The following is a 27332-nucleotide window of genomic DNA, read 5'->3' as shown; positions in this document are numbered from 1 at the left end:
TTGGGGAGGATAGTGAGCACAGGGCCATCAGGATGCTCTCCACCTATGCTATCTCCACCACCCTGTGGAGCACAGGGGCCCATGGAGGAGGTGGAGGCTCAGGGAGACAGAAGAGTCCTGGTGGGATCCTTAGCACTTCCAACCTATGGGGCTCTGCAGTCTGCTCATTGGCTCCTACCATCTCAATGGTCAAAGCAGAGCTTTTCTTGGGCAATTTACCTCTGCTCTGCCCTTGAGATTACTGAGCCAAGAGCACAGTGCATGCCTGTCCATCTCCCACCCTTCAGAGCCCTCAGTGGGAATATAGGCCATGCCATGACCAGAGTGACCAAATAGTTGGGGATGGGCATCTAGCACGTGGGGTGTGAGACCTGGTTGATGTGTCCCTGCTAGGCACTCATACCTTTTGTGATAGATACACAGGCAGGGCAGCCTGGCTATCGTATCCCCCTGAAGCAGCTCCTCCAGGCAGATCACACACTCACCAGCATCTTTAGTCAGCACGTCATCTGCAAGAGGAAGAGGGTGGGCCACAAGGTTAGTCAATTGCATGTAGTGGCATAGAGCAAGGGCATGTCTAGGAACACGTGCATGACTTAGACCACCCTGCTTTGTAGTGGGACACAGAAGCTAGAGAAATATGCAAACAAAATAATACAACCAGCAGGAACTGTACTGTATTTCTTAGGCAGCCATTTGACACTGGTGTTCACACAGGGTGAGGACTGCTCAAGGTAGGCTTTGGAGAAGGTCACAATGAGATAAGCCAATGGGCAGAGACTGGGGTTGGAGGGAGCAGAGACTGGGCAAAGGGAACAGCATCACACACCTGAGAATTGTAGGAAATCTAAGACAGAGACACATGGTCACAGTGGGGAAATGAGACCAAGTCCCCAAGGACAGACATGTGCCTTGCTATGGAACCTTGGTCTCTTCTGCTTAACTGAGAGGCACAGGAGGTGTGCCCTGATCACAGCTCTGGATACTTCTAGAAAATGGAAGAGGAGCCTGAAGATGGGGATCCCACTGTAGACACTGACACTGGGTGTGGAGCAGAAGTGCTGATGCTAACAAGGGCTGGGCAAATGGCATGCACTGTCACTAACACAGAGACTCCAGAGGACAGGCAAGGAAGGCCAGGGATGATGAATTCAGAGGTGTCTACTAGGCATCTCCACAGGGACACACTAAAGAAGACCTTCAGGAGGCTGTTTTAGTCTACATGTTGGATATAAAAGAGACATGGGCAACAGGTACAGACAGCATGAGAAGAGACTGACGAGGGAGACCAAAGTCCAAGAAGGCAATAGATAGACCCCAATAATCTCAGGACAGATAAAAGAGGTGACATGACATCAACCAAAAGCTCCCCAAATCACAGTGCAAACAAGTGATCAGGCTACACTTGTTGGAAAGGAATCTTGGAGCAGAATTGCTTCTCACTACTCAGACGTTATCATTCATGAACCTGCCAATGATTCCTGCTGAGAGTCCACAGTATGTTTTGACTTGGAGATGCGTGATCCCATAAGCTAGGCAGGGCCACACGGTAGCATGCTCACTCTGTGAATGAGGATATGGAAGTCCTGAGAAATCACGTATCTTGGCCATGTCAGAGGTCTTGTAAATGAATAGTCATGACAGGACTAAGACCCTCTGCTCAGGTGACTTCTCCCATTGCTGTTTCTTGGTGTCCTCTGATTTATTTTGGTAGAAAGAGAAATATTAGGGGCCAATAAAATCCAGGAATTTTCATCATGTGTTAAGACTCCTAGCAGGAACCCCATGAAAAAAAAAAAGGCATAAAACAGAACCAATTTGATATTTAAGTCCCTCCTCACAAGAGTGTGAGAGAAGTCACTTGGCTTCCTGGCCACCAGGATAATTTGTTTTCATTTGCTTAGCCTGAGGGCCTGACCGAAAGGCTGAGATGAACAAAGAAAGGAGATGGAACAAGTCTACCATCATACTGTCACCTTACATTCCAAATATGGCATGAATCCAATAAACATAAAAGGCCCAGTCACATCTCCCCCTGTCCCTCCAGCAAAGAGAAAGAGAGAAAGGAGAGGGGAGAGAAGAGAGAGAGAGATAGACACACAGAGAATGGGCACACCAGGGCCACCAGCCACTGCAAACGAACTCCAGATGCATGTGCCACCTTGTATACCTGGCTTTACATGGGTACTGGGGAATGGAACCCAGGTTGCTAGGCTTTGTAGGCAAGTGCCTAACTTCTGAGCCATCTCTCCAGTACAAACCCATCCTTGTTTAAAAAATATTTTAAACATTTTCGCTATCTCTCTGGCCCCCAATCCCATCCTTTTAATCACTACATACCATACATACTTAAATGTTTGTAGGCAAAAAGAAAAAGCCTGCTAAGATACACAAACTTTTAAATGGCAGAAAAGAATAGAATAAAATAACTTTTCTGTTCATTTGCATTGTTTGAATTATGCATTACTTTCATACTTAGAATCTCTAATAAAAAAGCACACATTCTGAGATGTAAGGAAAGCACAAGACAGGTCTGTGAATGGACAGAAAGATGGTGGTCAAGTGAGACAGGATAATGCAGGCCCTAGGGTACAGGTGCTCATTGCAGGTTGCTTTCAACTTTGATGTAAGCATGACACTTTACACAATAGCATATTGGAAGGAAAAAAAACCCTCAAAAGAGAAAGGAGGAAAACTATCCTAGTTTGGGGAGGGAAAAGTTGTCCTGTAGACATTTGTGGCTACTCCTCCATTCTCTCTCTGTCTAGGACATCTCACCATGACATGGGCATTCAGCCCCTGGTACCTTCATGTTTCCTTCCAGATCTCTTCCTGTTTCCCCTACTGATGTGTAACTCTGAGCCCAAGGAGCAAGTGAGACTTCTCTGGGTCCCAAAGAAACAATTTCCCGCACTGGCCGTGCTCACTTTCCATCTGCATCAGCTCCAGGAGAGCCCCTGTGGCCCCTGAAGGTGACTTGGTAGGAGCACGCAGGCAGGCATGGAGGCTTGGTTGGGCTTCTGACTCCTCTTTCTCCCGTTGCACATCACTACGGGAAGGGGAAAGGGCAGGAAGTACAGGGGTCATCATTTCATCTCCTAGAGCAGAGCTGCGGCTCAGGTCTGGCAGAAGCAGGCTGGAATACTGTTTGGTAAATGCAGCCTTTCCCTGGCTTCTTCACAAAGCAGTTTTAGGTACCTTACCAGCCAACCTGGGTCTGCAGCATTAAAGGAAGGACTGAAATGGGCAGATGCACTGCCCCTGGCTTGCACATGGTAGGCAGCATATTTTACTCAGATGGAAGCAGTGAAAGGTCACCTGGAGGTTCCTGGGAGGTGGGGAGGAATAAGACCTGGGTTCTGACCTTGTGGGAAACCAGCAGTGCCCACACCTAACACAGAGCCTGGGGAGCAGCATTTTTCCACGGTAGAAGGCAGGATGAACAAGCCTACAGGAAGTCTGAGTAAAGCTTCCTGTCCCAATCACCAGAGCTCTCAGAATCAGTAGCTCCCAGATGTCCCTGAGATCACAGAGGGGACTAGAAATGGCTGAAGCTGAGGCTTGGCTAGCAGCTGGTTCCTGTAAGACTTCCACCCTCATCTGACAGTAGCTTTTGATCCACTGCCAGAGGGAAGTGATGGCAGGGACACTGTGGCACAAAGCCAAGGATCCTGGGCCCAGCACACATTGGAGCCACATTGCAGATGGACACAAGTACCCCTTGACATGTCCAGGACCCTGGAGGAAGGACCCGACACATGTGTTTTGCCTTTGCGTTCTGTTTTTTGTTTTTGTTTTTTTCCTGCCTCTCAAGCTGTTCCCAGTCTTCTTGCTTGCCTGAGCAAAGCCAGCCAATGTCATTGCCCATGGGGGAGTTTGGCCTTGCGGCTAGTGCCAGTCCCGCCAACCATATCAGGGAACCAACTGAGGATGACCCAAGCAGGAAAAGTGATGCTTAGGACAGACTGGGGTGGAGGACATGGCATACTTCTGCTCAGCAAAAGCATGTCAAACAACTGCTATTTGCCAAAGAAAAGTCAAAGAGGAGGAAGAAAGGGTCCTTGCTTCTCAGGCCACCTCAGGGAATCCTACAGCCCCTGGGAGGCGGGTGCTGCCTATCCAGTTGCTAGGTGGCCATGACTCTCAAGCTCCAGCTCCAGCTCCTTCAGCCTGGCCACCCTAGCCTGCTTCCCTTAAAGGACTGGGTCACATGCATGTCCTTCCTTGCTGCCTGAACACTACCCTTCTCATAGACAGCTCTCCCCACTCTCAGCAGACAGGCCAGACTGAAGAGCAGCATTCACACTGGATGCCTTGGTACAGAACCTTGGCAATGCATGACTTGAGGGGCCATCGGGCTCCTGGTTGCAAGGGGTTTGGAAGGAAACAGCCAGAGACATAGTTCTACTGATTGGCTTGGGGGGAAGGCTGATGTGCAGTTTTGAGTCAGTAGCTAAGAGTGAGAACATGTATTTACATTCCCCTTGGGCCCAAGGCAATGAGAAGGAAGGAGGGAGCCTGAGGAAGAACCCCTAGTAAATGATGTGGGGCCAGACTCTGCCTATCAGCAAGTGCAGAGCTGCTGGCCCATCTGCTTGGGGTAGGACAGAGTAGGAAGGAACATCAGTACCAGATATTGCCGCTCTCTTTGTGGGAAATCTGGGGTACTCACACTAAGCAGAGTGTGCCCCCTGTTAGCAGCACCATGTCCCAATGCCCCAGGCACTGTAAGGTGTAATTTAGTTGCTTTGGAGAGTTGGGGTTACAATGAAGATACCCAGAGGGATAAGCCGACTAAAACATAGGCCTGGAGTGTTTTACACTCATGGTGGCTCTCTAGTTCTCTCCTCTAGCCACAGCTTCTGTTTCCCCATCTGGCACAGGGCCCCTGTGGGCCTTCCTCCCACTCCTTGTACACACAGTGGTGGCTAATCTGGTCAGGCTGGTCAACAGCAGCTGAGAACCCTGAGTGAGTGGCCACCCTCCCTCCTGTCCTCTCCAGTAGAAGGAGCATCAAGACAGATATCTCCACAGCTGCCAGACTCCAGCCATTGCTCCAACATCTAACAATAGCTCTGAGCAGAGCCCAACTTGGGACTAAGCCAACTCTTCAGCCAGGCTCTGGCTTCCCCAGGCCCAAGAAAGGGCAGAGCACTTCCATCCCAACCATGAGGTCTCTGAGAGCAAAAGACCAGACAGACAAGCATGTGTCTGCCCAGGTCACTGGCTGTAGCAGGTTTTCTGCTGTTAAGGGAGCCAGACTCTCACCCCTTTAAAGAAAGCTTATGTAACAATTAGCATTTCCAGAACCCTGAAGATGGAACGATGGCCTCTGGCAGAGAAAAGGGGGAAGGCACCAGAGTGAAGCAGCTGGGCAGGGGCCTGTGCCCTACTGAGGCAGAGTGCTGACTACCAAGTTCTCTTGGACTCTGTGACAAACCATTTGATCCACCAGCGTCTCCAAGAGCTGAGCAGACCTGACAGGTCTTGGAGTAGTACTCCTGAGCTTTCAGTCACCACTACAGTACCAGAATTCTCTTCTGTTAGGGTGAAACTCAGATCTCCACCTTGGGGCCTTATTCTGCTTTCTGCTAGCTGGCAATTGCCTAGTCAGGGTTTATGAGCTTGTTTTTCAAGGCTACTTTTCCCAGTCTCAGAACCAAAGAGATTCTGGAAAGGAAGAGAGAAAGAAAAGTATTAAAGCTGACCATGTTTACCCAGAAGGCTCCCTACCTCCTCCTCTCCTGTGCAGCTCCCTTGCCTTCTGGGGTTCTAGGTCCAGGGCTGCCAGAGGATGGCTAGGGAGGACAAAAGAGCTAACAGCTGATGCTCTGGCTCCTGTAGCAGGGTTCTTATGGTCATAAGCCTCCCAGGCAGCTACTTACCCTAGTCCAGGTGTTGGTTCTTATTCTCTGAGCACTGGTTGAACCAGTTAAACTAGTCTTGCTTTTCCCAAGTTTTAAAAAAATCTGGCAGGCAACTACTGGAGGCCTTCCAACCCTCATAATAAGAAAAATACTACTTTCTATCTGCCTCATTTAGGAGCTTTCTACTTTTTTTCTTTGGTGGTTAGCTAAATTTCATCTTACATAACCATTATAAATTTTATAAAATTTTCCCCAGTTGGTGCCAGCAACCGTGGAGCATGTCCACATGTGTGTGTCTCCAGGGCAGGGCAATGACCAGGAGTCCCTTTTTTATTTTCCTCCGGTTCTGATGATGGACTCCAGGGCTTCACACATGCTAGGCAGGTACTCTACTTGCATTCCCAGCTCTCCAGTGATGTATCATGGGAGAACGACTTCTCTGCCATGTAAAAAAGCCTCACTTTGCCCTCTTTCCAGAAAGATTCCAAGAGTGCTTTGCTTAACTCAGAGTCTCTAAAGGTCTCATTTAATAAAGTATATTTTATTTATTTATTTGAGAGAGAAATAGAGTGGGTACACCAGGGCCTCCAGCCACTGCAAACAAACTCCAGACGCATGAGCCCCCTTATGCACCTGGTTTACATGGGTTCTGGGGAATTGAACTGGGGTCCTTAGGCTCCACAGGCAAATGCCTTAACTGCTAAGCCATTTCCCCAGCCCCCCATTTTTTTGGTACGTATTAAAGTAAGGTAAAGCATGTGAGGTTGGGATGATGAGAAGCTGTGGGCAGAACACATTACTGGCAGAGCCTAGAGCTCCTGCTTTGGAAACTTGGCCTGAGGACCCAAGGGTACATGCTTCCTCTGTACTGGACCAGGCACTGGCAATGTGTGGGAGACCCCACTCTGCACATAAACCTAGATAGCAAACACTGTCCTCTTTCCTCTTAGGTGTGTTCAGAAAAAACAAGACTGAGTCAGGCGTGGTGGCGCACACCTTTAATCCCAGCACTCGGGAGACAGAGGTAGGAGGATTGCAGTGAGTTCGATGCCACCCTGAGATTACATAGTGAATTTCAGGATAGCTTGGACTAGAGCAAGACCGTACCTTGAAAAATAAAATAATAAAAGAAAAACAAGACTGCTTATGAGAAGCCCACACCAACAGGGCCTCCTTGCCCCTACATCATCCACTCATAGGGCTAGAGGCCTCTCCACCTCAGGGGGTAAATGACTGGCTCTTGCAAGCCAGTATACACGCATGCGCCCATGGCCTCTCAAATAGAAGATGAAGGAAAAACAAGGAACAGAACAAGAGCAGCAGTGTCTCCGCCTTGGGTGGCCAATCTGTCCTCTAAGCTGGTGGTGGGAAGACAATGGACAGTAGCGGACCTGGGGACACTTGGGGCTGTCATGAGCAGTTCTCAGAGAGAGAAGCTAAAGAGTCTCATCTTCCCCATTTTCCTCATCAGCATGTGGGTGGGTGACTCCTGACTCGGGTTGTCCTGAGAGCACTGTCCTCCACAGCTGCTCTTGTAAAGTTCTCTCCGATGACTCTGAGAGCCACGTTCTCTTAGGACAGGCCTTTATGCTCTCATGACAGCAAAGGCAGTGTCTACAGGGAGCCCTTGCCAGTCACCCACAGGACAAAACAGTGTTCATGAGGTTTTGACACATGTGGGGCACAGTGAATACAGTGTTTGAGCAGTGGCTGGGAAGGACCATGAGACACAGGGAAAACCCTTCTCCATGGTCCCAGGCAGAGATGGCCAACAGGGACAAAGCTGAGCTTGAGCACAGGAAGTTTGGTGCACACATGACAACAGCCTCAGGGTCGCAGTGGCAGTCAGTCGTGAAAAAGGAAAAGCTGTCCACTAGAGAGATACGCTCATGGATGGGTGGTGTGTGTACGCAGAGACAGGGACACATATCCTGCCCTGTATCTGGTCCTTCAACTAGAGACATGGTCATCAGGCTACATGTACTGAGGCAAGTAGGTGACATGTCCTCGTACAATTGGAACCATCTGACCAAGCAGGTAAAATATATGATAAATTGTACATCTGTAATCTGAAAATTTATAATCTGAAATAATATAAAATATGATAAAAACGTTTTTGGGGGGTGGATGGGGATCAAATCCAGGACTTTCCACATGCTAGGCAAGCACTCTACCACTGAGTTATACTCCTCAGCCCTTGAAGCTTTTCCAGTGCTGACACAACACTCCAAAAGTTCTGGATTTTTCATCCTAGATTTTCTGATTAGAGATGTTCAACTGGTAATACCTATGAAAATGTTCCAAATGTTTCAAAATATGAAGTATCAGGCTCCAAGGATTTTGGATAAGTGATATTCAACCTGTGTTAGCATGTATTTTTAGGAAAAGTGAAGCAGGTCAGACTCCTCAGATTTATCTTCCAGGAACATCCAAGAATTACAAGCCATCCCCAGGCTAATGCTGTCCCCCAGCACAGTCTGCCATTGGGAAAGGGTCACTCAAACACTCAGGAATGCCAGAACTCTTTACCTACCCCCTTCTCTGCCTTTAATCCAAGAAGCTGGGCCTGCTGAGAGGACTAGGGAGTACCCCCACCAGACCCGCTACCTGCCCCCATAGAGAAAACAGCTCCCTGGCAAACAGTTTGGAGACCAGACTAAACGGGATGGAAGGCCAGAGCACTCTGGCAGCACAAAGGTAGCTTGGTGTCAGTTTACACTGTGGGGCCTTGCTTCTCTGATGGTAGCTCTAACTTCCCAAGCACTAGCCATGTGCCAGGCTCTGTGCAAAAGGATTTTGTATGCATAGATTGTTATCCCCATTTTATGCACCAAAACCCAAGGTTCTATAAGCTGCACAACTTGCCCTAGATTAATCAGTGAGTGCTAGGGGAAGACTGGACCTCTTCACCAGCGAGTTCCAAATCCTTACTTGAAGCACATCAGACAGGTGCTGAGAGTCATTTTGTCCCTAAACAAGTTACAGTGACTTGTGGGTATCACAGAATATCCAGACCCCATGATCCTACCCCTGCTGCATCCACTGCTCAGTGCTGAGGGAAGCGTTGGTAGAACAGCAAGATCACATCAGCAGGAAGCCCCAAAGGCGCACTTACTCCTTCCAACTCTGCCTCCGAGAGGCGCATGTCTTTTTTTCTTTTTGGTTTTTCGAGGTAGGTAGGGTCTCACTCTAGCTCAGCCTGACCTGGAATTCACTATGTAGTCTCAGGGTGGCCTTGAACTCACAGTGATCCTCCTACCTCCAGAGTGCTGGGATTAAAGGTGTGTGCCACCACGCCTGGCTGAGAGTCACATGTCTTAATCAGGTGTGGGCCTGAGCTGCACAGTGAGATTCCCAGTACCCTATGTGCATTACCAGCACAATAGCTGTCCTTCTCCATGAAGAGAAGGTATTCTACTTGGGCCTTTTTGCTGTCTCCTAGAGTGGGTCCAGTTGTCTTGGAGCTTACCATGATCAGGTGCTGGGCCAGGAAAGAAATGGATGACAGTATCTCCCAATCAATGTTCATGAAAAAGAGATGGAAGACAGAGAACTGAGCAGCTAAAAGCCTTCTCACCATTGTGGACCCGACCATGGGCCCATCTCCCTTGGCCCACTCCTCTGCCATCCCAACTTTTGTTCATGGCTCTCTAAGCAGCAGGTTCCTTACCACCATGCAGACATGGAAACTACACACAGCCACCCAGCCCCAGCCAGAGGCTTCCACCAGAGCTGGTCAACTCTCCCTACTGACCACAGGATGTCAGTGAGACAGGCCCAGGCCTTACCATTGTAGGAGAGGCGAGGTTTGCTCAGACACATTATAAAGTGCATTTCCATCTCATCAGAAGCCACGGACTTGGAGCAAATGGGGCACTTGAAACCTGAAAGAGAGGAAAAGCAGGATGAAATGTCTGCTCCAAACCCAGAATATCCACGTACGTGTGATATGCTCAGCAATGACAATAGTGTGGGGTCAGTGCCATAGACAATGAGATGAGTCCCAACTTCTCTGCTCATCACAGATTTTTCTCTCTAGCTCCCAGCTTTCACTGGACACCCTGCATCACACACCACTTAACAGAGGTTGCTGACACCTGATTTGATTTTCTTTTAGACCCTTTTCCAGTGGGGACTAATAGAAACAAGGATAGGAGAAAGCAAACCAAGGCAGCTGAGTCATTTGTCTCTCATAACCATGGGCCTCATATCACTCGATGTCCCTTGGCTAGATGGCCCATGGAGGAAATGCTACCAGCCTGTATACCTTCATCTCTCATCCTTCCTGCCTCCTCATCTACCCGCCTGCATGGCACCTTCATCCATTACCAGAACACCCTGTGGCTAAGGCAGCTGTCCTTTGAAAAGTATGCAAGCACTGGGTGGCTCTCCAGAGCGCGCCCAAATGCTATTAAGAGAAACAGCTGTTGGACAGTGCAGGCAAACACAGGTTTCATGATCTGCTATTTTATTCTCACAGAAATTTGGACCTATTATGTATGTACCCACAGTTTTATCAGCAGTGTATCAGTGCTGGTAAATTCTGACAAGGACCTTCTGAACTGAGTCCCATTAACTAACTTAATATACTTTTTTGGGTGGGGTGTGTGTGTGAGTATATGTGCATGTTCATGAAGGCCAGAGGCTGACATAGGGTACCTTCCTCAACTATTCTTCATTTATTTACTGAGGCAGGTTTTTCACTTGAACCTGACCTTACCAATTTGGTTAGTCCATCTAGCCAGCTTGCTCAAGGACCCTGTCTCTGTGCCATGGGCTGATAAACACAAGATAAGGAATTCCATGACAAAAAGACATGGGTCTAAAACAAAACAAAACAAAAATCAAATTAGGTAAATCATTAAAAGGATAATCCAGAGCCAGGCGTGGTGGTGCATGCCTTCAATCCCAGCACTTGGGAGGCAGAGGTAGGAAGATCATCATAAGTTTGAATCCACCCTGAGTCTACATAGTAAAGTCCAGGTCAGCCTGGGATAGAGTGAGACCCTACCTCGAAAAACAACAAACAAACAAACAAACAAAAAAACAGTAGAAATAAAAAGTGTAAAAGCTAGTTATAGTGAATTCCAGGTCATCCTGGGCTAGAGCGAGACCTTACCTTGAAAGACCAAGAACAAAAACAACCAAAAACAAACAAACCCCCCAAAAAAGCAACAAAAAATTTTAAATCTTCCACATGGTCACAACATTCCTCCTGAGGTTTTAGATGATTCTAGCTCCTGAAATATGGATAACATTATTCTCCCTAGGAGTTCTGTTAATGTACAAGGATAGAGTTCTTTATGCTTGGCACTGAGCCTATAGCACACTAGCTATAAGGTGCTGAGTTTGCAAATTACCTTTAAATGGAACATAAAAGACAAGAGAGAAGAGGCAGAAAAATATGGAGAACTAAGGGGAAGAAACTATGGCCCTCACCTTCTTTCCTGAAAGATCAAGATGGTTTCTACCCTTTTACTGCCCCCAACCTTTTCTTGTAATTGTCCAGTTTCTGTTTAGTACCAATACCCCTACAGAATGATAAATACTGTGATATTTATGTACTATGTGAAGGTTAGAAATTCTAGGAAGTTGTTATCCCATTTTGGAAAGAAGCCTGCATTAGCTGGGTGTGGTGGCATACACCTTTAGTCCCAGCACTGGGGGAGGCAGAGGTAGGAGGATCACTGTGAATTGGAGGCTGCCCTGAGATTACATAGTGAATTCCAGGTCAGCCTGGGCTAAAATGAAACCCTACCTCGAAAAACAAACAAACAAACAAAAAAAAAAAAAAAAATTGAGAAGTCTGTACCAAGTGAAAAGCAGCCCTGCAGGAAAGGAAGCCCAAGGTCTGCAGAGACATGCAGGCCACAGGATTTTCTCAAGTCTCAGAGGCCTCAGCAGCAGCCTGGTAGAGAGGAAGAAAAACAGCCACAGGTGGGCTCTTCAAGATATTCCCCCATAGCCTGGGAGAGAAGACTGCCAGGCACACCCTGGAGGTGCCCCTGGGGCTCCCCACCCTAGGTGAATGTGCACGAATTTGCTACAGCCACACAGTTCACGCTTGCCAGCCAAGCAGTTGTCTCCTGTCACCAGACTGGGGCAGAGGTGGAGACTTCCATAACTGGTTTCTTGACCTTTTCTGATAATGTCTAAAAACAAGAAAGCAGTACATATAGTTGAGAATGTCTGCAATGACCCCTATTTTGTGCTTGGTGGCTCATACCTTTAATCCCAGCACTTGGGAGGCAGAGGTAGGAGGATTGCTATGAGTTTGAGGCCACCCTGAGACTACATAGTGAATTCTAGGTCAGTCTGGGCTAGAGTGAGATCCTACCTTGAAAAACCAGAAAAAAAAAAAAAAAAAAAAAAAGAGCCAAGATAAAAACTGGGTGTGGTGGTGGAGTAGTCATGGCATTTGGAAGGTGGAAGCAGGAAGATCAGAAGTTCAAGGTCATCGTCAGCTATACATGGAGGCCAGTCTGGGCTACATGGGATACTGTTTTAAAAAACTAAGAGAAGGTGCTGGACAGATGGTTTTTGCTGTTAAGGTATTTGCCAGCAAAGCCAAAGGACCCAGTACCCATATAAAACCAGATACACAGTTGGCACATGCGTCTGGAATTCACTTGCAGTGGCTGGAGGCCCTGGTGTGCCCATTTTCTATCTCCCTCTTCCCCCCAACAGCTGCAATATAAAAAAACAACTAAGAGAGTAGCCAAGACAGCATTTCCTGTGTGTGTGAGGGTATGTATGAATGTGTGCAGATGTGCATGCCCCATTTGCACACATGTGGAAGGCTATGGAGAATATCAGGTGTCTTCTATTAATTGTTCATTTACACGATCCCTTGAGATGGAGCCTGGAGCTGCCTTTTTTTTTTTTTTTTTGGTCAGTGTGGTTGACCAGGGAGCCCCAGTGAGTCTCCACTCCCCACGGGACCAGGGTTACAGGCTTGCATAGCCATGTCCAACTGTTTATGTGGGTGTTGGGGACCAGAACTCAGGGCTAGTCAGGCCTTCATGCTTGTGCAACAAGTGCTCCTACCTGCTGAGCCACCTCTCCAGTCCAGGGAGAACACTTCCAGTAGAGACCTAACTTACTTCCTTTTCCCTCGTCATCAAGTCAGCTCACTGTATATCCAGAAAAGCCGAGGAGATGTTGATCCAGGGCTCAGCTGCTTCCCATCTCCCAGTGGCTTGCAGAAGTGGGGAATTCCTTGCCATTTAGTTGCCTACTTGAGACTCAAGCCAAGAAAGGGAAGTCTGCAAGAGTCCTTTCTGTGCCAGGTCAAAAGAAAACACTCACAATGGCAGGTTATGCCCACCGGCAGGTGAGCCAACAGTGACCCTAAGAAGGCCCATGGGGTTGTGTGAACTGAAGAGCATCTTCTTGGGTCTGACTAAGCTGGCCTCTCAGACACAGGCCCCTTCCCATATGACAGAAAAAGCAATGCTGGTAGGAGTAACTAGCTCACATTTGATGAATTCTCCCAAACCATTGCAACATTTAGTTTGTTAGTAAGTTAAGAGTTTTCATGTGCTGGGGACTGGTGGACTTTTCATTTTTCCAAACTGCAATCTTCTCCTTTAAGACCTGATTTCCCAGTCAGGACCACATTCTGGCTTCATGTTGCTCCAGTTTCTCTCCCAACCCTCCCTTTCCCCCTCCCTCCTGATGCTGATGCGCTATTTTAATGGCTGCCCCAGTTCTGTCTGTCTCTGGAATCACCTAAAGGTAGAGGAATCAAAAGAAATGACCAGGGAGCCACACACCCAGGCAGAAGCTCCTATTGAGGAAAGAGAAGCCAGGAGCTCTGAGAGAACCACTCCAACACTGTTCTGCCAGTCAGGTCCCACTTGCCAGCTTCAACTTTTTCTTGCTACATTCTGTGATGCTTAATGGCAATATAACAGGACTTCACTAAATGAATTTACCAAGTGGGAGTTATGACAAATAGATAATCTCAAGAATAACATGGGATGAGACTCTTCTAAACATTTCTGTATTGTAGGTACCATTATCCTTCACACACAAAGACACACATATTTTTATTCTTTCCCTTTCTCTCTCTCCCTACTCCAAAACCCAGTGCATAATATATCAGTTGGTGAGCCTAAGTATGAATCGTACCTCCTGCAGAAAATTCTAGATTGGAAAAGACCCAGGAGTTCTAATTCTTGCCTCTTTTAATTCCTGTCTTCTGGACTCAGCCTCTGCAGTTATGTTCTAGGGCCTGGGGGTGTTCATGTGTGCACGTATGTGTTTTGAAGTTTACTTGTGTGTGTATTATGTGTGGTGTGAGTGTGGATGTGCACATCCCATGTGTACGAGCAGAGGCCAGAGGAAAACAACACTGGTGTCCTCTTCTACCACTCCTCGTGTTGTTTCCTTGAGATGGAGTCTCTCACTGAACCTGGAGCTGTCTATTTATGTGGAGGCTGGGGATCAAACTCAGAAGACCTCAGGCTTCCATGCTTTTGCAGCGAAGTGTGCTTTCTCATTGAGTCATCTCCCCAGCCCATGATGGTTAACTTTTTATATCAACTTCACTGGGTGATGAGGTACCCAGATATTTGCCTAAATATTATTCTTGGATGTCTTTGCATAAATTAGCATCAGTATTGGTAGACTATATACAGAATTGCCCTCCCGAATGTGGTAGACTTCATCCAATCTAATAGAAGAAGTAGGATTTCTGCCTGATTGCTCAAGCTGGGACATTGGGCTTCTGGTTTGGACTAAGACTTACATTATCAGTCCTCCTGGGAAAACCAATGGCTTTCTTGAGTCTCCAGTTTCCAGACAGTTGAGCCAATTTCTTATAATAAACCTCTTTATACCTACACACACACACAGTGAGAGGGAGTTTCTTTAGAGAATCCTAATATGAGCTGGATGTGGTGGCGCACGCCTTTAATCCCAGCACTTGGGAGGCAGAGGCAGGAGAATTGCAGTGAGTTCAAAGCCAGCCTGGGACTACACAGTGAATTCCAGGTCAGTCTGGGCTAGAGTGAGACCCTACAAGAAAAAAAAAAAGAGAGAAGAAAAGAAAGAGAGTAAATCCCAATATGTTTGTCTATTAAAAGCCAGATTGAAAAAAAAAAAGCCAGATGATAAAATTGAAAAGACAACACAAGTGTTGATAAGGATATAGAATTAAATTAAATTTAAAAAGTATTTATTTGCAAGCAGAGAGAGAGAGAGAGGACAGAGACACATACACACAGAGAATGGGCATGCCAAGTTCTCCAGCCACTGCAAATGAACTCCATATGCATGAGCCACTTTGTGCATCTGGCTTTATGTGGGTACTGGGAAATATAACCTGGGACTTAAGCACTGAGTCATCTCTCTAGCCCAACTATAACTATTATGTAGGTGAGAGAATGAGGAAAAAGTCATTTCTTATAATAAAACAGGTGTCCAACCTTTTGACATTGCAACATAACATTGTCATTTACAAGTGTGTTGGGCTGCATTCATAGCTATCCTAGGATGCATGTAGCCTATGGGCTGAAGGCTAGGCATGCCTGTTATAAAACCCAAGAAATTTCTTATCCATATCTTTACTGTGGTCTCCAAAATGAAAATGTATAAGTAGATATCTGTAAGAATATTGATCACAGCTTTATTTATAACTAGTCAAAAAATGGAAACAAGCCCACCTGTCCATTAACAGAATGAATAAAGATGCAATACAGTTATGGGCTACAATGGAAAACCATTAGTAGTACATGCAACAACACAGAGGAACATTGAAAACATGCCAAATGAAGGACATAAAAGGGCATACCGCATGATTCTAATTAGAGGAAAGTATAGAACAGGCCCAACCAATAGATCATGGAAAAGAACAGCGGCTGTCTCTGGGGGACAGATTGACAGAAGGTGATGAGAAAACTTTCCAGGGTAATGAATATGTTCTATATTAAGAGGGGTTGGGTTATACATGTGCATATATTTGTCAAAATTCATCAAATAAACACTTCAGATTTGAGATTTCATTGTTTGACAGTTTTACCTCAACAAGAAAAAGAAAAACATGTAAGCAAATACTAAACTACCAGGTGTGATGGTGAACCCTATAAACCCAACACTTGGGAGGATGAGGCAGGAGGATCAGGAGTTCAAGGTCATCCTCAGCTACATAGTGAGATTGAGGCCAGATTGAGCTAAATGAAATTTAATTCAAAAAACCAAAAGGAAAGAACCAAACATCCCCCCTCCCCCACTAAACCATAGATAATCGTATCCTAAGGTGGTCGAATAAAACAAAAAATATCAAATAAAAAAAAAAAGAGAGAGAGAGAGAGATGCAGGCTGGAAAGATGGCTTAGCAACTAAGGTGCTTGCCTGCAAAGCCAAAGGACCCAGGTTTGATTCCCAGGACCTATGTAAACCAGATGCACAAGGTGGCACATGTATCTGGAGTTCATTTGCAGCAGTTAAAAGCCCTGGCGTGCCTATTCTCTCTCTGTCTCTCAAATAAAATAAAATAAAATAAAATAAAATAAAATAAAATAAAATAAAAAAATAAAATAAAAGAGAGGTGCATGGATTAAACTTTAAAAATTTTTTTGTGTGTTGGAGCATTTTCATAGTGAAACACCAGACAATATGTAAAGCAGTAAGCTTCACTGTGAAGGAGGAGAAGCTGAACAGTGGCTTTAGGTTCAGTGCTGAGGGAGGTCTGGAGAAGGTAACAAGTGAGCAGAGACGTTGACATGGGACATTTGAGAGCAGAGTATCATGTGGGCACAGTGAGGTTGGGAATGATGGGGAGGAAGAGAGGACACACTTGGAATCTTTGTGGAGGCTCAAAGACCTTTCTTTTACTCTGATAGCTGATGGGCTGTCTTGCCTGAGCATAGGATTCGTTTGAATTCCTTTTGTGCCTAATGGTCTATAGATGAAATTTTACCACTTTCTAGCTTCTTGCTGAAACCTGAGGTCATTGTGATTCTTCTTCCTTTGGAAATAATTTGTTCCACTGGTCTGAAAGCCTGAAACATTTTTCTCTTCATAGTAAGAATTCAGAGATGTTACTAGGATATGCTTGAGCATGTATTTTCCCATCAGTTTTTTCTTTCAATATGCACAGTCAGATCTTCTTTAGAGAACTCTTTTTCTGTATGTCTCATTATTTCCCTAGTGGGAAGTCATGAGGACTACTCACCAATTATTTCTACCTTTCTCTCTTCTAGTTACATAGCATAACTGCACTTGCCTATTTCTTTTGAAGTTAAGGGTGGGTTTGGAATATGATCCTTTAGCCCATGAATTGTGAGCAAAACTGATATACACACATCCAAGGAGACTTCAAGAGCTGTTGTATGATTCGCCAAAGTACTGCAATGTTGCATTGCACAGGGAAACAAAGCTTGGATACCTGAGTAACAACTGCCACAAGTGGGCATCATCCTGCCTCTTGATCTGCAAATGCATACTGCTACCTGGGAAGACAACAAATGTGTTGAGCTATGCTCCTGAGTTCATGGGCCTATTTGGTGTAACATTATAACCTAGGCCCGGCCTACCATGACTGACATACATTTCCCCTAATTTTTCTCCTTCTAGTACTCCTACCACTTATGTGTTAAGTATTTCTTCCTCTACAGCTTCACTTAACACTTTCTCAGAACCCTTTTCTTTCTTTTCTTTTGGTTTTATGAGGTAGGGTCTCGCTCTAGTTCAAGCTGACCTGGAATTCACTATGTAGTTTCAGGCTGGCCTTGAACTCACAGTGATCCTCCCACCTCAGCCTCCTGAGTGCTGGGATTAAAGGTGTGCACCATCATGCCTGGCTCTGTCCCCTGTTTTGCTCAAAGAAGTAAATGGATGGCATTGGAAGTCAAGGAGCTGAGCCCGTGTCCTTGCCACTACCTTCCTAGAATCCTATCTGCTTAGATATTCATATTTAGGGCTCTAATTTTTTTTTTTTTGTTGTTGTTGTTTCAAGATAGGGTCTCGCTCTAGCCAGGCTGACCTGGAATTCACTATGTAGTCTAAGGGTGGCCTTGAACTCACTGTGATCCTCCTACCTCTGCCTCCCGAGTGCTGAGGTTAAAGGTGTGTGCCACCATGCCTGGCTTTAGCTCTCTGGTTTTTAGAAATATTTTATTTATCTGAGGGGCGGGGTATATGAATGGGCATGTTGGGGCCTCCAGCTGATGCAAAAACTCCAGGTGCATGCAACCCTCTGTGCATCTGGTTCATGTAGGTACTAGGGAATCAAACCTGGGCTCTTAAGCTTTATAGGCAAGTGCCTTAATCACTGAGCCATTTCTCCACCTCCTTTTGAGTTTTTTTGAATATTTTATCATATTCAGATCTTTAAGTAAGTATACTTAGCCAGGTGGAGCGGCTTGTGTATGTAATCTCAACACCCAGAAGGCTGAAACAAGAGGCTTTCTACAAGTTTGAGGTCAGCCTGGGCTACACAGTTTCAGGACAGACTGAGCTACAGAGTGAGATCTTATCTCAACACACACACACACACATACAAATAATCCTTGAATCAACAACCATCTACATACTTGTCATTTCAATGCATCACACATTGATAGCTCAACATATTATGCTTAATCTTCTGCTAGGCTCCCCATTTTATCTACTACAAACATTCTCTCACAAGTCATCTCCATTCTCCACTCTAAGCATGCTCTATTCCAACCCTGGCATATTTTTGTTATTTCTGGATTCCTCACTGACTGGTCTGGAGGAAAAGAATCAGACCAGAAAATAGAAAAACAAATCTTGGGACTAGCCATGTGGCCTTGAATGTGCTACTTAGTAATATTTATTCGTGGAGAGCTCTGCCTGCTGGGCAACATCACTTCAAAGCCTCAAGTTGAACTTGTAACTACTCCATACAGGGCAAGACAATGGGAAATGCAGGGTGGCACTGTTATGGGCTGCACCCAGTACTGCTGAGTACACTGGGACTTGCTGGTAAATCTGCCTATTAAATGAGCTGTACCTACATACTGTTTCTGTGGGCTCTAAGACGCTTTTACTTGTATGACATAATACTATCAACCTTCTACAGCGAGGGTGAAAAGCTGCCAATTATCATTTTAAGATGTGGATATGTAGCACATACCAATTTCTAAGATGTTAAATTGTGAAATATATATGCTTTGGATCCAATGAGTACATAAAATACATATTTGATCAAATATATAGACTCAATCACATACCAAATAAAGTTACTTGTGTTCACTTGCTAAAAACCAGAACAGGCTCAGTGGAGATATCTATAGCTAAGAACAGAGGGAAGAACCACACAGTGTGTGTATGAGGTAGCTGGGGACTCCAACCCATTCCACTAGGCTGCCACAACATCCCAGCCACATGAAGACCCAAGAAAAGCCTCTGCCAGCAGCAGGAGCTCAGGATGTTACTGGTCCTCTTCTCCTAATACTCCAAACTATTTCTTTGGGAAATAAGAAGGGCTGCTTAGTAGGTAAGAAGGCCATGACAGTTTGATGACCTGAGCCTTAGCAGACACATGAACATGATAACCTCAGCCCAAATGTGAAATCAAGTTCCCAACTACTCATCAGGGATCGTTGATTCATTATCCTGTGTCACCTGGCTACCATGCTTAGGCAAATTTATGGGCAGCTCAATTGCTACACAAAAAGTGTGGGTGTAAAGTCCCCAGGAGTAACATTTGTCTTGTGTTTTGGAGTTAACTTATTTAAATGATGGACCATCTGTTGAAAGAAGACTGTCCAGTATCCAATGGAGGGAGCCAGAATTTCTTCTAGTTTTCAGATATCAGGGATTACCTAAAAGCTAGGCAATTAGAATGAATAAATCTGGCCAGGAGGGCTGGAGAGATATCTCAGCAGTTAAAGCACTTGACTACAAAGCCTAATGATGTGGGTTTATTTGATTCCCCAGTACCCATATAAAACCAAATGCACAAAGTAGCACATGCATCTAGAGTTCATCCTTAGTGGCACAGTGGCTAGAGACCCTGGCACCCAATCTTTCTCTCCCCACCCCTGCTTGCAAATAAATAAAACAAAGTATTTTTGAAAGCCGGGCATGGTGGCGCACGTCTTTAATACCAGCACACAGGAGGCAGAGATAGGAGGATCGCCATGAGTTTGAGGTCACCCTGAGACTACTTAGTGAATTCCAGGTCAGCCTGGACTAGAGTGAAACCCTACCTCAAAAAACCAAAACCAAACCAAAATAAAACAACAAAAACAACAACAACAAAATAGCTGGGCATGGTGGCTCATGCCTTTAATCCCAGCATTTGGGAGGCAGAGGCAGGAGGATCACTGAGTTTGAGGTCAGCCTGGGACTACAAAGTGAGTTCCAGGTCAGCCTGGGCTAGAGTGAGACCCTACCTCAAAAAAATGAAAAACAAAAATGTGGTCAGGAAATGTTTAGTTATTTAGCTGAATACCTTGTTCTCCTTTCTCCTGACTGTCCACGTCCATTTCAATCACAAACACACCACACGCTTATACTTCTAGAACCCAACACTTGTAATGAATACTCTTAAGAGTGAGCTGAATTCCCTAATCTGCTCCCCATAAAACCAGCAGGAAGGAGCAATCAATGATCACTTCTCAAAAACTAAAACCAAACATCAAAAACCAGTCCATAAGCCAAAAAGACAATGACAACAGAAAGGAGTATTACTTCTTTCAGGTCGAAGATAAATGATGTTGGACCATGACACTGGCTATGCAGGTTAGGCCTCCTTTCTAGGAAATACCTTTAAAGAGATGGCTCAACAGTTAGGAGTGCTTGTCATTTAAGCATGAGAACTTCTTGGGCTAGACACTGCTAAATTTGGCTCCCTAGAACCTACACGAAAAGCTGAGCATGGCCACAACAACCCCCAGCCCAGGGGCTGGGGCAGGGAGTTGCCAAGGCAAGAGCAGTTTGGACAGCAGCTCCTGGTGTGGGGGAGGGTAGTCTCGAGGAAATAAGGAGACAGTGATAAAAGGACACTTGATGTTCTCTGCATACATGCGATGCACGTGCATCTACACGTTACATAGCATACACAGAAAGAAAGGAAAGAAAGAAAAAAGGAAAGAAAGTACCTTTAGCAGACTGCCCCAGAGAAACGTGACTGGTCTTGGAACTGCCCTGTAGTAGGCTGGCTCTGCTTCTCTACTGGATAGAGACAGTCCTGGGGTCTTTACTGATGTAGTTAAAATCCCAACCTTCAATTAGCTTTCCTTCTTTTTAAATATCCCCCCCCCCCCCCAGGCTGGCCTTGAACTCCTGATCCACTTGCCTCTGCCTCTTCAGCAATTTCCTACTGGCATGTGCCACCATAACCAGCTAAACATTTATTTATTTATTTTCAAGTAGAGAGAGAGACAGACACACAGAGAGAGAGACAGAGTGAGAGCTCTAGCCACTGCAAATGAGCTCCAGATGAATGTGCCACTTTGTGCATCTGGCTTTATGTGGGTCCTGGGGAATCAAACCTGGGTCTGGGTCATTAGACTTTGCAGGCAAGTGCCTTAACCACTGACCAATCTCTCCAGCCACTGCTGCCCCCACTTCCTTTTTTTGAGGCAGGGTCTTGCTCTAGTACAGGCTGACCTGGAATTCACTATGTAGTCTCAGGGTGGCCTAGAACTCACAGTGATCCACCTATCTCTGCCTCCCAAGTGCTGGGATTAAAGGTGTGCGCTACCTTTCCTTCTTTAAAAAGATTTTTTTTGTTCATTTTTATTTATTTATTTGAGAGTGACAGATGGACAGAAAAGGAAAGAGGCAGAGAGAGAGACAGAGACAGAGACAGAGAGAATGGGTATGCCAGGGCCTTTAGCCACTGCAAATGAACTCCAGATGCGTGCGCCACCTTGTGCATCTGGCTTATGTGGGTTCTGGGAAATCAAGCCTCACCCGGGGTCCTTAGGCTTCATAGGCAAGTGCTCAACCGCTAAGCCATCTCTCCAGCACCCCCCTTTCCTTCTTTTTAAATGGAGGTGGGAGACAGAGAAGGAGAAAGAGAAATATCAGAAGTGTGGTTGAACAGGACAATTAGGAAAGGGAAAAGGACAAAGAATCTATACAGGATCAGTATTTTATTTCTCAGTTCCTAAAGGCATTGTCCACCTCACTGGCTGACTGCATTTTTTTTTCAACGAAGAAAAAGAAAATGTTTGAACATACTATTAGTTCATGCTCAGCATAGTATTTGACTGATCAGCAAATGAACATGACACTCAAATGCAAGTGACTGCTCATATGAAATAAAACCATTTGCCCACAATGTGCAACTTAACACCTATTAATGCCAGCAAACCTGACCTTCACATCACTGGAGGTCCAAGTAGATAATAGTTCTGTGGTGCTCAACACAGGCTGCTCTATTCATTTCACAAAGTCTATGGGTTGAAGCTTGAGCCAGGACACATAGCAGCACTAACGGCTTGGGTTCTCGCTTGGGACGTAGCCCCAGCTCATCTCATCAGAGCATCCTCTGCTCAGCTGTCACTGAAATAAACAGAGGCTGACACTAAGAAGTATCACAACTGTGTTTTTTCCCCCCTAGGTAGGGTTTCACTATAGCCCAGGCTGACCTGGAATTCACTCTGTAGTCTCAGGGTGGCCTTGAACTCACAGTGATCCTCCTACTTCTGCTTCCAGAGTGCTGGGATTAAAGGCGTGCACCACCATGCCCAGCAATAACTGCGTTTTGATATGGCATCTATTTATTTATTTATTGTATTTTTATTTGAGAGAAAGAGGGGGAGAGAGAGAGGAGAGAGAGAGAATAGGTATGCCAGGGCATCCAGCCACTGTAGAACTCCAGATGCAGGCGCCCCCTTGTGCATCTGGCTTATGTGGGTCCTGGAGATTGAACTGGAATCCTTTGGCTTTGCAGGCAAATGTCTTAACCGCTAAGCCATCTATCTCTCCAGTTGTGATATGGCATCTAAAGAGGAAGACGCCACAAGAGGAGGCTGGAGTTGTTTTGAAAGCTCAACTCTATCAAAGGGAAGTATCAGGGTAATAGACCTTCATGCTTCAGGCCTTATTTTTCTGTCATCCATAGCTATGACCATCATTGATAAAGAGATGGAAAGTCCTAAAGAGCTATGAAGTACTGACCAAAGGGTCAAAAGGAATTTCCTGGAGAGACTCCCTGGGAATAGCACTAACAAGGAGGACCATGGATTCTAAGATCCCTAAAATAGTGTATGATCTCTACTAAGGCATGTGAAGTGTTCTGTATTGTTTTTCTTCTCTCTTGACTCTATTACTTGAATCTGGTAGATAAGAATTGGAGAATAGAGGGTGAGGTCAAGGTGTGTGGGAGAAATCACTCCAATCTGGTAACAGGAATGTGAGGCCACCTCTAGATCTTTACTAGGATAACAGAGCCAAGGCTAAGACAATCAAGGGCCTCATAATGGTAACAAGTAATTTGTATAATAAAAAAGATTTGTGGGCAGGAGAAATGGCTTATTAGTTAAGGCGCTTACCTACAAAGCCACTGGGCCCAGGTTCGATTCCCCAGGACCCCCATAAGCCAGATTCACAAGGGGCATATGCATCTGGAGTTCGTTTGCAGCAGCTGGAGGTTCTGGCGTGCCCATTCTCTCTTTCTCTCCCCTCCCCCTTCTTCACCTATTTTTCTCTAAAATAAAGAAAACATTAAAAAAAAAAAAGATTTGTGACATGATATTACATCAGAGTCAAGCACATTTCAGTGGACAAAATATTAAGCCAGTAAACAGTCTTTGTACTGGACCTTTCAAATATAAATGCTTGTGTGAATTGCAAATGTCTTCTTCACTTTGACATTTTGCCTTGAAGATGATTTTTACATTGATTTTGACTTTTCCTCATTTCCAGTCAGCACATCAATTTCCCAGAAAATTTTCTTCAGAAGCATAAATACTGAAAAAAACCATTTATTGAAATGTGTAGAAAGAATTTAAAAAATAACAAGTATCTAGATACAAGATAAAAACATGTATCTAGGGCTGGAGGAATGGCTTCATGGTTAAGGTATTTGCCTGCAAAGCCAAAGGATCCAGGTCCAATTCCCTAGGACTCATGTTAGCCAAATACACATGGGGGTGCATGTGTCTGGAGTTTGCAGTGGCTGGAGGCCCTGGCATGCCCATTCTCCCTCTCTTTCTCTCTGTCAAATAAATCAATAAATCAACAATAAAATCTTTTTTAAAAACCATGTATTTAGCTGGGTGTGGTGGCACACACCTTTAATCCCAGCACTTGGGAGGCTGAGGTAGGAGATAGTCCTGAGTTCAAGGCCACTCTAAAACAAGACTGACTTTCAGGTTAACTTGGGCTACAGTGAGATCCTACCTTGCAAAAAAAAACAAAACACATGGACTCAGAACTATAGTGTTCAACTAGTGTTCAAGTTGTCCCTCTTCCACTGATGACACCAAGTCACAGCACCATCCTAGTTGTCCCTTTCTCACTTGTAAAACAGAAGCGCTCACCAACCTAGAGCACAGACACAGCTATTCCAGCGTGTGGTGGGCAGCATAACAATCCTCAAAGACATCTAAATCCCAATCCCCAGAACCTGAGAATGTTAATCTTATGTACAGAAAAGTGCTATGCAGATGTAATAAATTAGGGGTCTTAAAATGGAGAGAATTATCTAGGTAAGTCCAGTGTGTCCTTACAAGGAGAGTGTCAGAAGAGAAGAAAAATACAGAAGCAGTCAGAAAAAGATCTGAGAACTAGTAATGTTGCTGGCTTCCATGATGGAGAAAGGGGCCATGAGCTAAGTTACTGGCCTCTAGAACTTGAGAAACAAGGGATGGATTCCCCCCTAGAGCCTCCAGAAGTAATGCAGCCCTCCAGCAATTTTCTTGTTGCCTTGTACGACCATTTTCTATCACACACACACCTCCCCTGGTGCTAGAACCTGGAGCTTTAACATGATAGGCAAGTACTCTACCACTGATAATACCACCAGTTTAGTGAGACTATCTTAGAATCTTTTCCTCCAAATATGTAAAAAAAAAAAAAAAAGTGTTATAGATCTGAACCTGGAATAGGAAACTAATAAAATATTATAGGTGACATGGTTATTTTTCCAAAGGATCAGATTTTTTAAAAAATTACCTGTCAATCATCTATCAGAGCGCGTGCGAGAGAGAATGAGAATTGGCATGCCAAGGCCTTTAGCCACTGCAAATGAACTCCAGATGCATGAGCTATTTCATGCATCTGGCTCATGCATCTGGCTTTTTTACATGGACACTGGGAAATCAAAACTGGGTCCTCTGGCTTTGCTGGCAAGTGCCTTTAACCACTGAGTCATCTCTCTAGCCCTGTCTCTTCTTCTGAGAGTACAATCCCAGAGTGTGGACTACAGTCTCACAATCTCACCTACAGCTAATCACCTCCTGTTTCTACCTCCAAATACCATCACAGTAGGGATCAGGGCTTCAACGCATGAGTTGGGAGGTAGAACATAAACATTTAGCCATGCCTTCTTGGGGCACCAATGAAAATGTAGCTATTGGCAACACTCAGGGAGGATGAACAATCAAACCAATCAGTTGCCCATTCCTATTTATTCCAGCTATTAAGTGGTAAGGAAGTATGACAAAGCAGTAAATGTAATTTCTATATTCACTGAACTGATGACCCTTAGGGGGCAGGAACGAATGGCCACAGAGCTCTCTCACTCATAGCCTTCAGTGGCCTTCCAGTAAACATACCTAACATGTAGCTTTTTAAAAATCAGATTCTTGGAGCTGGGCGTGGTGGCGCACGCCTTTAATCCCAGCACTCGGGAGGCAGAGTTAGGAGGATCACTGAGTTCAAGACCAGTCTGAGACTCAGTAAATTCCAGGTCAGCCTGGGCTAGAGTGAGACCCTACCTCAAAAAATGAAAATCAACAACAACAAAAACTATGGGTCTAAAATCCTAAAGTTCAGACAATTTGCATAACAAGAGAAGATTAAAACATGCAATAATATATATTTCAGAAATGGTTCAACCATTTGTGATTTACTTATGAGGTCTAAAGAAATAAAATGAACAAGGTCTCCACCTCAAGACCTCAAGATCAGGGTCCCTTAATATTTGCTAACGCATGTTAGATGGTCACTGACAGTGTATTCCATTGAGCACGTTTCCCTCCTGCCTGAGTAGGGTGTACCTGCACTATTCCCTACCTTACACAATGTTCTCTCAATTCCACCCACCTCAGCAATGCTTTGTTCACAATGCAGCACCTAGAAGGAGGAGCTGCCTGCATTGAACACCTATGCTTCTCTTTCTAGTCATGCTTGTCCCTATTCTAATCCCTAAAACCTCTCTTACCAAGGTCACCAGTGACCTCTACCTGATAGCCTAAACCTAAAGTCTATTCTTTTTTTAAGTTCTTTTTTAAAATTAAATTTAACTTTGTTTATTTGAGAAAGAAAGTGATAGAGATAGGAAGGGAGAATGGGCACATCAGGGTCTCTAGCCACTGTAAACAAACTTCAGATGCATGTGCCACCTTGTTTATTTAGCTTATGTAGGTACTGGGGAATCGAATCTGAGTCCTTAGGCTTTGGAGGCAAACACCTTACCCACTAAGCCATCTCTCCAGTCTTAAAGTCAATTCTTGAACACTCAGCAGCTTGAGAGAGGTGACCCGTTTCCCACTGTTGTCATTCCTGCTTTTTAGCCCATCCTTCTCTCTGACACCTGCTTTAAACAGCCCATCTAGAACAGTTCTCATCTTAACCTCAGCCATGCCCACCAGCTTTACTTTTTTCTTAGCACTCACACCCACTGCACCTGCTGTCCTTTGCCCCCCACCCCCATCGCAATAAGCTCCTTGAAGACAGAGCAGGTCTCTTGCTACTATATGCCCAGAGCCTGGCACATGAGAGGCTCTTGAAAACTTTCATTGGATGAATAAACATCACACTTCATGAAGCCCTGTGAAAAAGTCCCAGCTGTACTACCAGAAAGTGATAACAAATTAAGAGTATGTCAGCCTTCTGTGAGTCCATTCCCAGCTGAGGCTGCCTTCTACTTAAGGTTCCAGAAACTGCTGTGACCACCATAAGGGTTAAGTAGGACAAGGAAGTGTATGTCGGTTAAAAACCCACTGTTTGCATGCTGTTTCCTGCCACCCATGTTCTGATAAGAGGCACAGATAGCAATCACATGTGCATAAACTGTGGGTACCTCTGCCACCAGTCTGTAGTGTGGATGTGAAGGAACTGTTTCAGTTGTCACCTGCAGGGCTTGACTATACTGGGACAGGAAAAGAAGGCAGCCTCTACCCCTATGCCAAATCAAATCATTGGAGTTTTTTATTCTTGCTGCCAACAGGATGTGAAGCCCTTCCCCATCTAACCTTCCCCATACCTAGAGGTGCCTAGAGTGTAGCCAGGAGCAGTGACCTGAGCTTACTACTCACACATAGGTCAGCAGAAGATCTAATAGCAACTTCCTGGACAATGGAGACTTCTGTT

The 27332-nt window shown here is 45.2% G+C and overlaps 1 protein-coding gene across 6 annotated transcripts in view; it reads right to left on the bottom strand.

The window, feature by feature from the left end:
- The window catches only part of Znrf1 (zinc and ring finger 1), a 122693-nt gene that overhangs the window by 5116 nt on the left and 90245 nt on the right, over positions 1-27332 (bottom strand). For all 6 annotated transcript variants that reach the window (XM_045149056.1, XM_045149061.1, XM_045149064.1 and 3 more), the window contains exons 2-3: positions 9656-9751; positions 404-509 (exon numbers count right to left, since the gene is read on the bottom strand). In XM_045149056.1, coding sequence (XP_045004991.1) covers positions 404-509; positions 9656-9751 — 202 coding nt within the window. The remainder of the gene's footprint in view (positions 1-403; positions 510-9655; positions 9752-27332) is intronic.

The sequence above is a fragment of the Jaculus jaculus genome, chromosome 1, assembly GCF_020740685.1.
Source record: "Jaculus jaculus isolate mJacJac1 chromosome 1, mJacJac1.mat.Y.cur, whole genome shotgun sequence".
NCBI classification, from domain to species: Eukaryota; Metazoa; Chordata; class Mammalia; order Rodentia; family Dipodidae; genus Jaculus; species Jaculus jaculus.
This window is presented reverse-complemented; position numbering and strand designations above follow the sequence as displayed.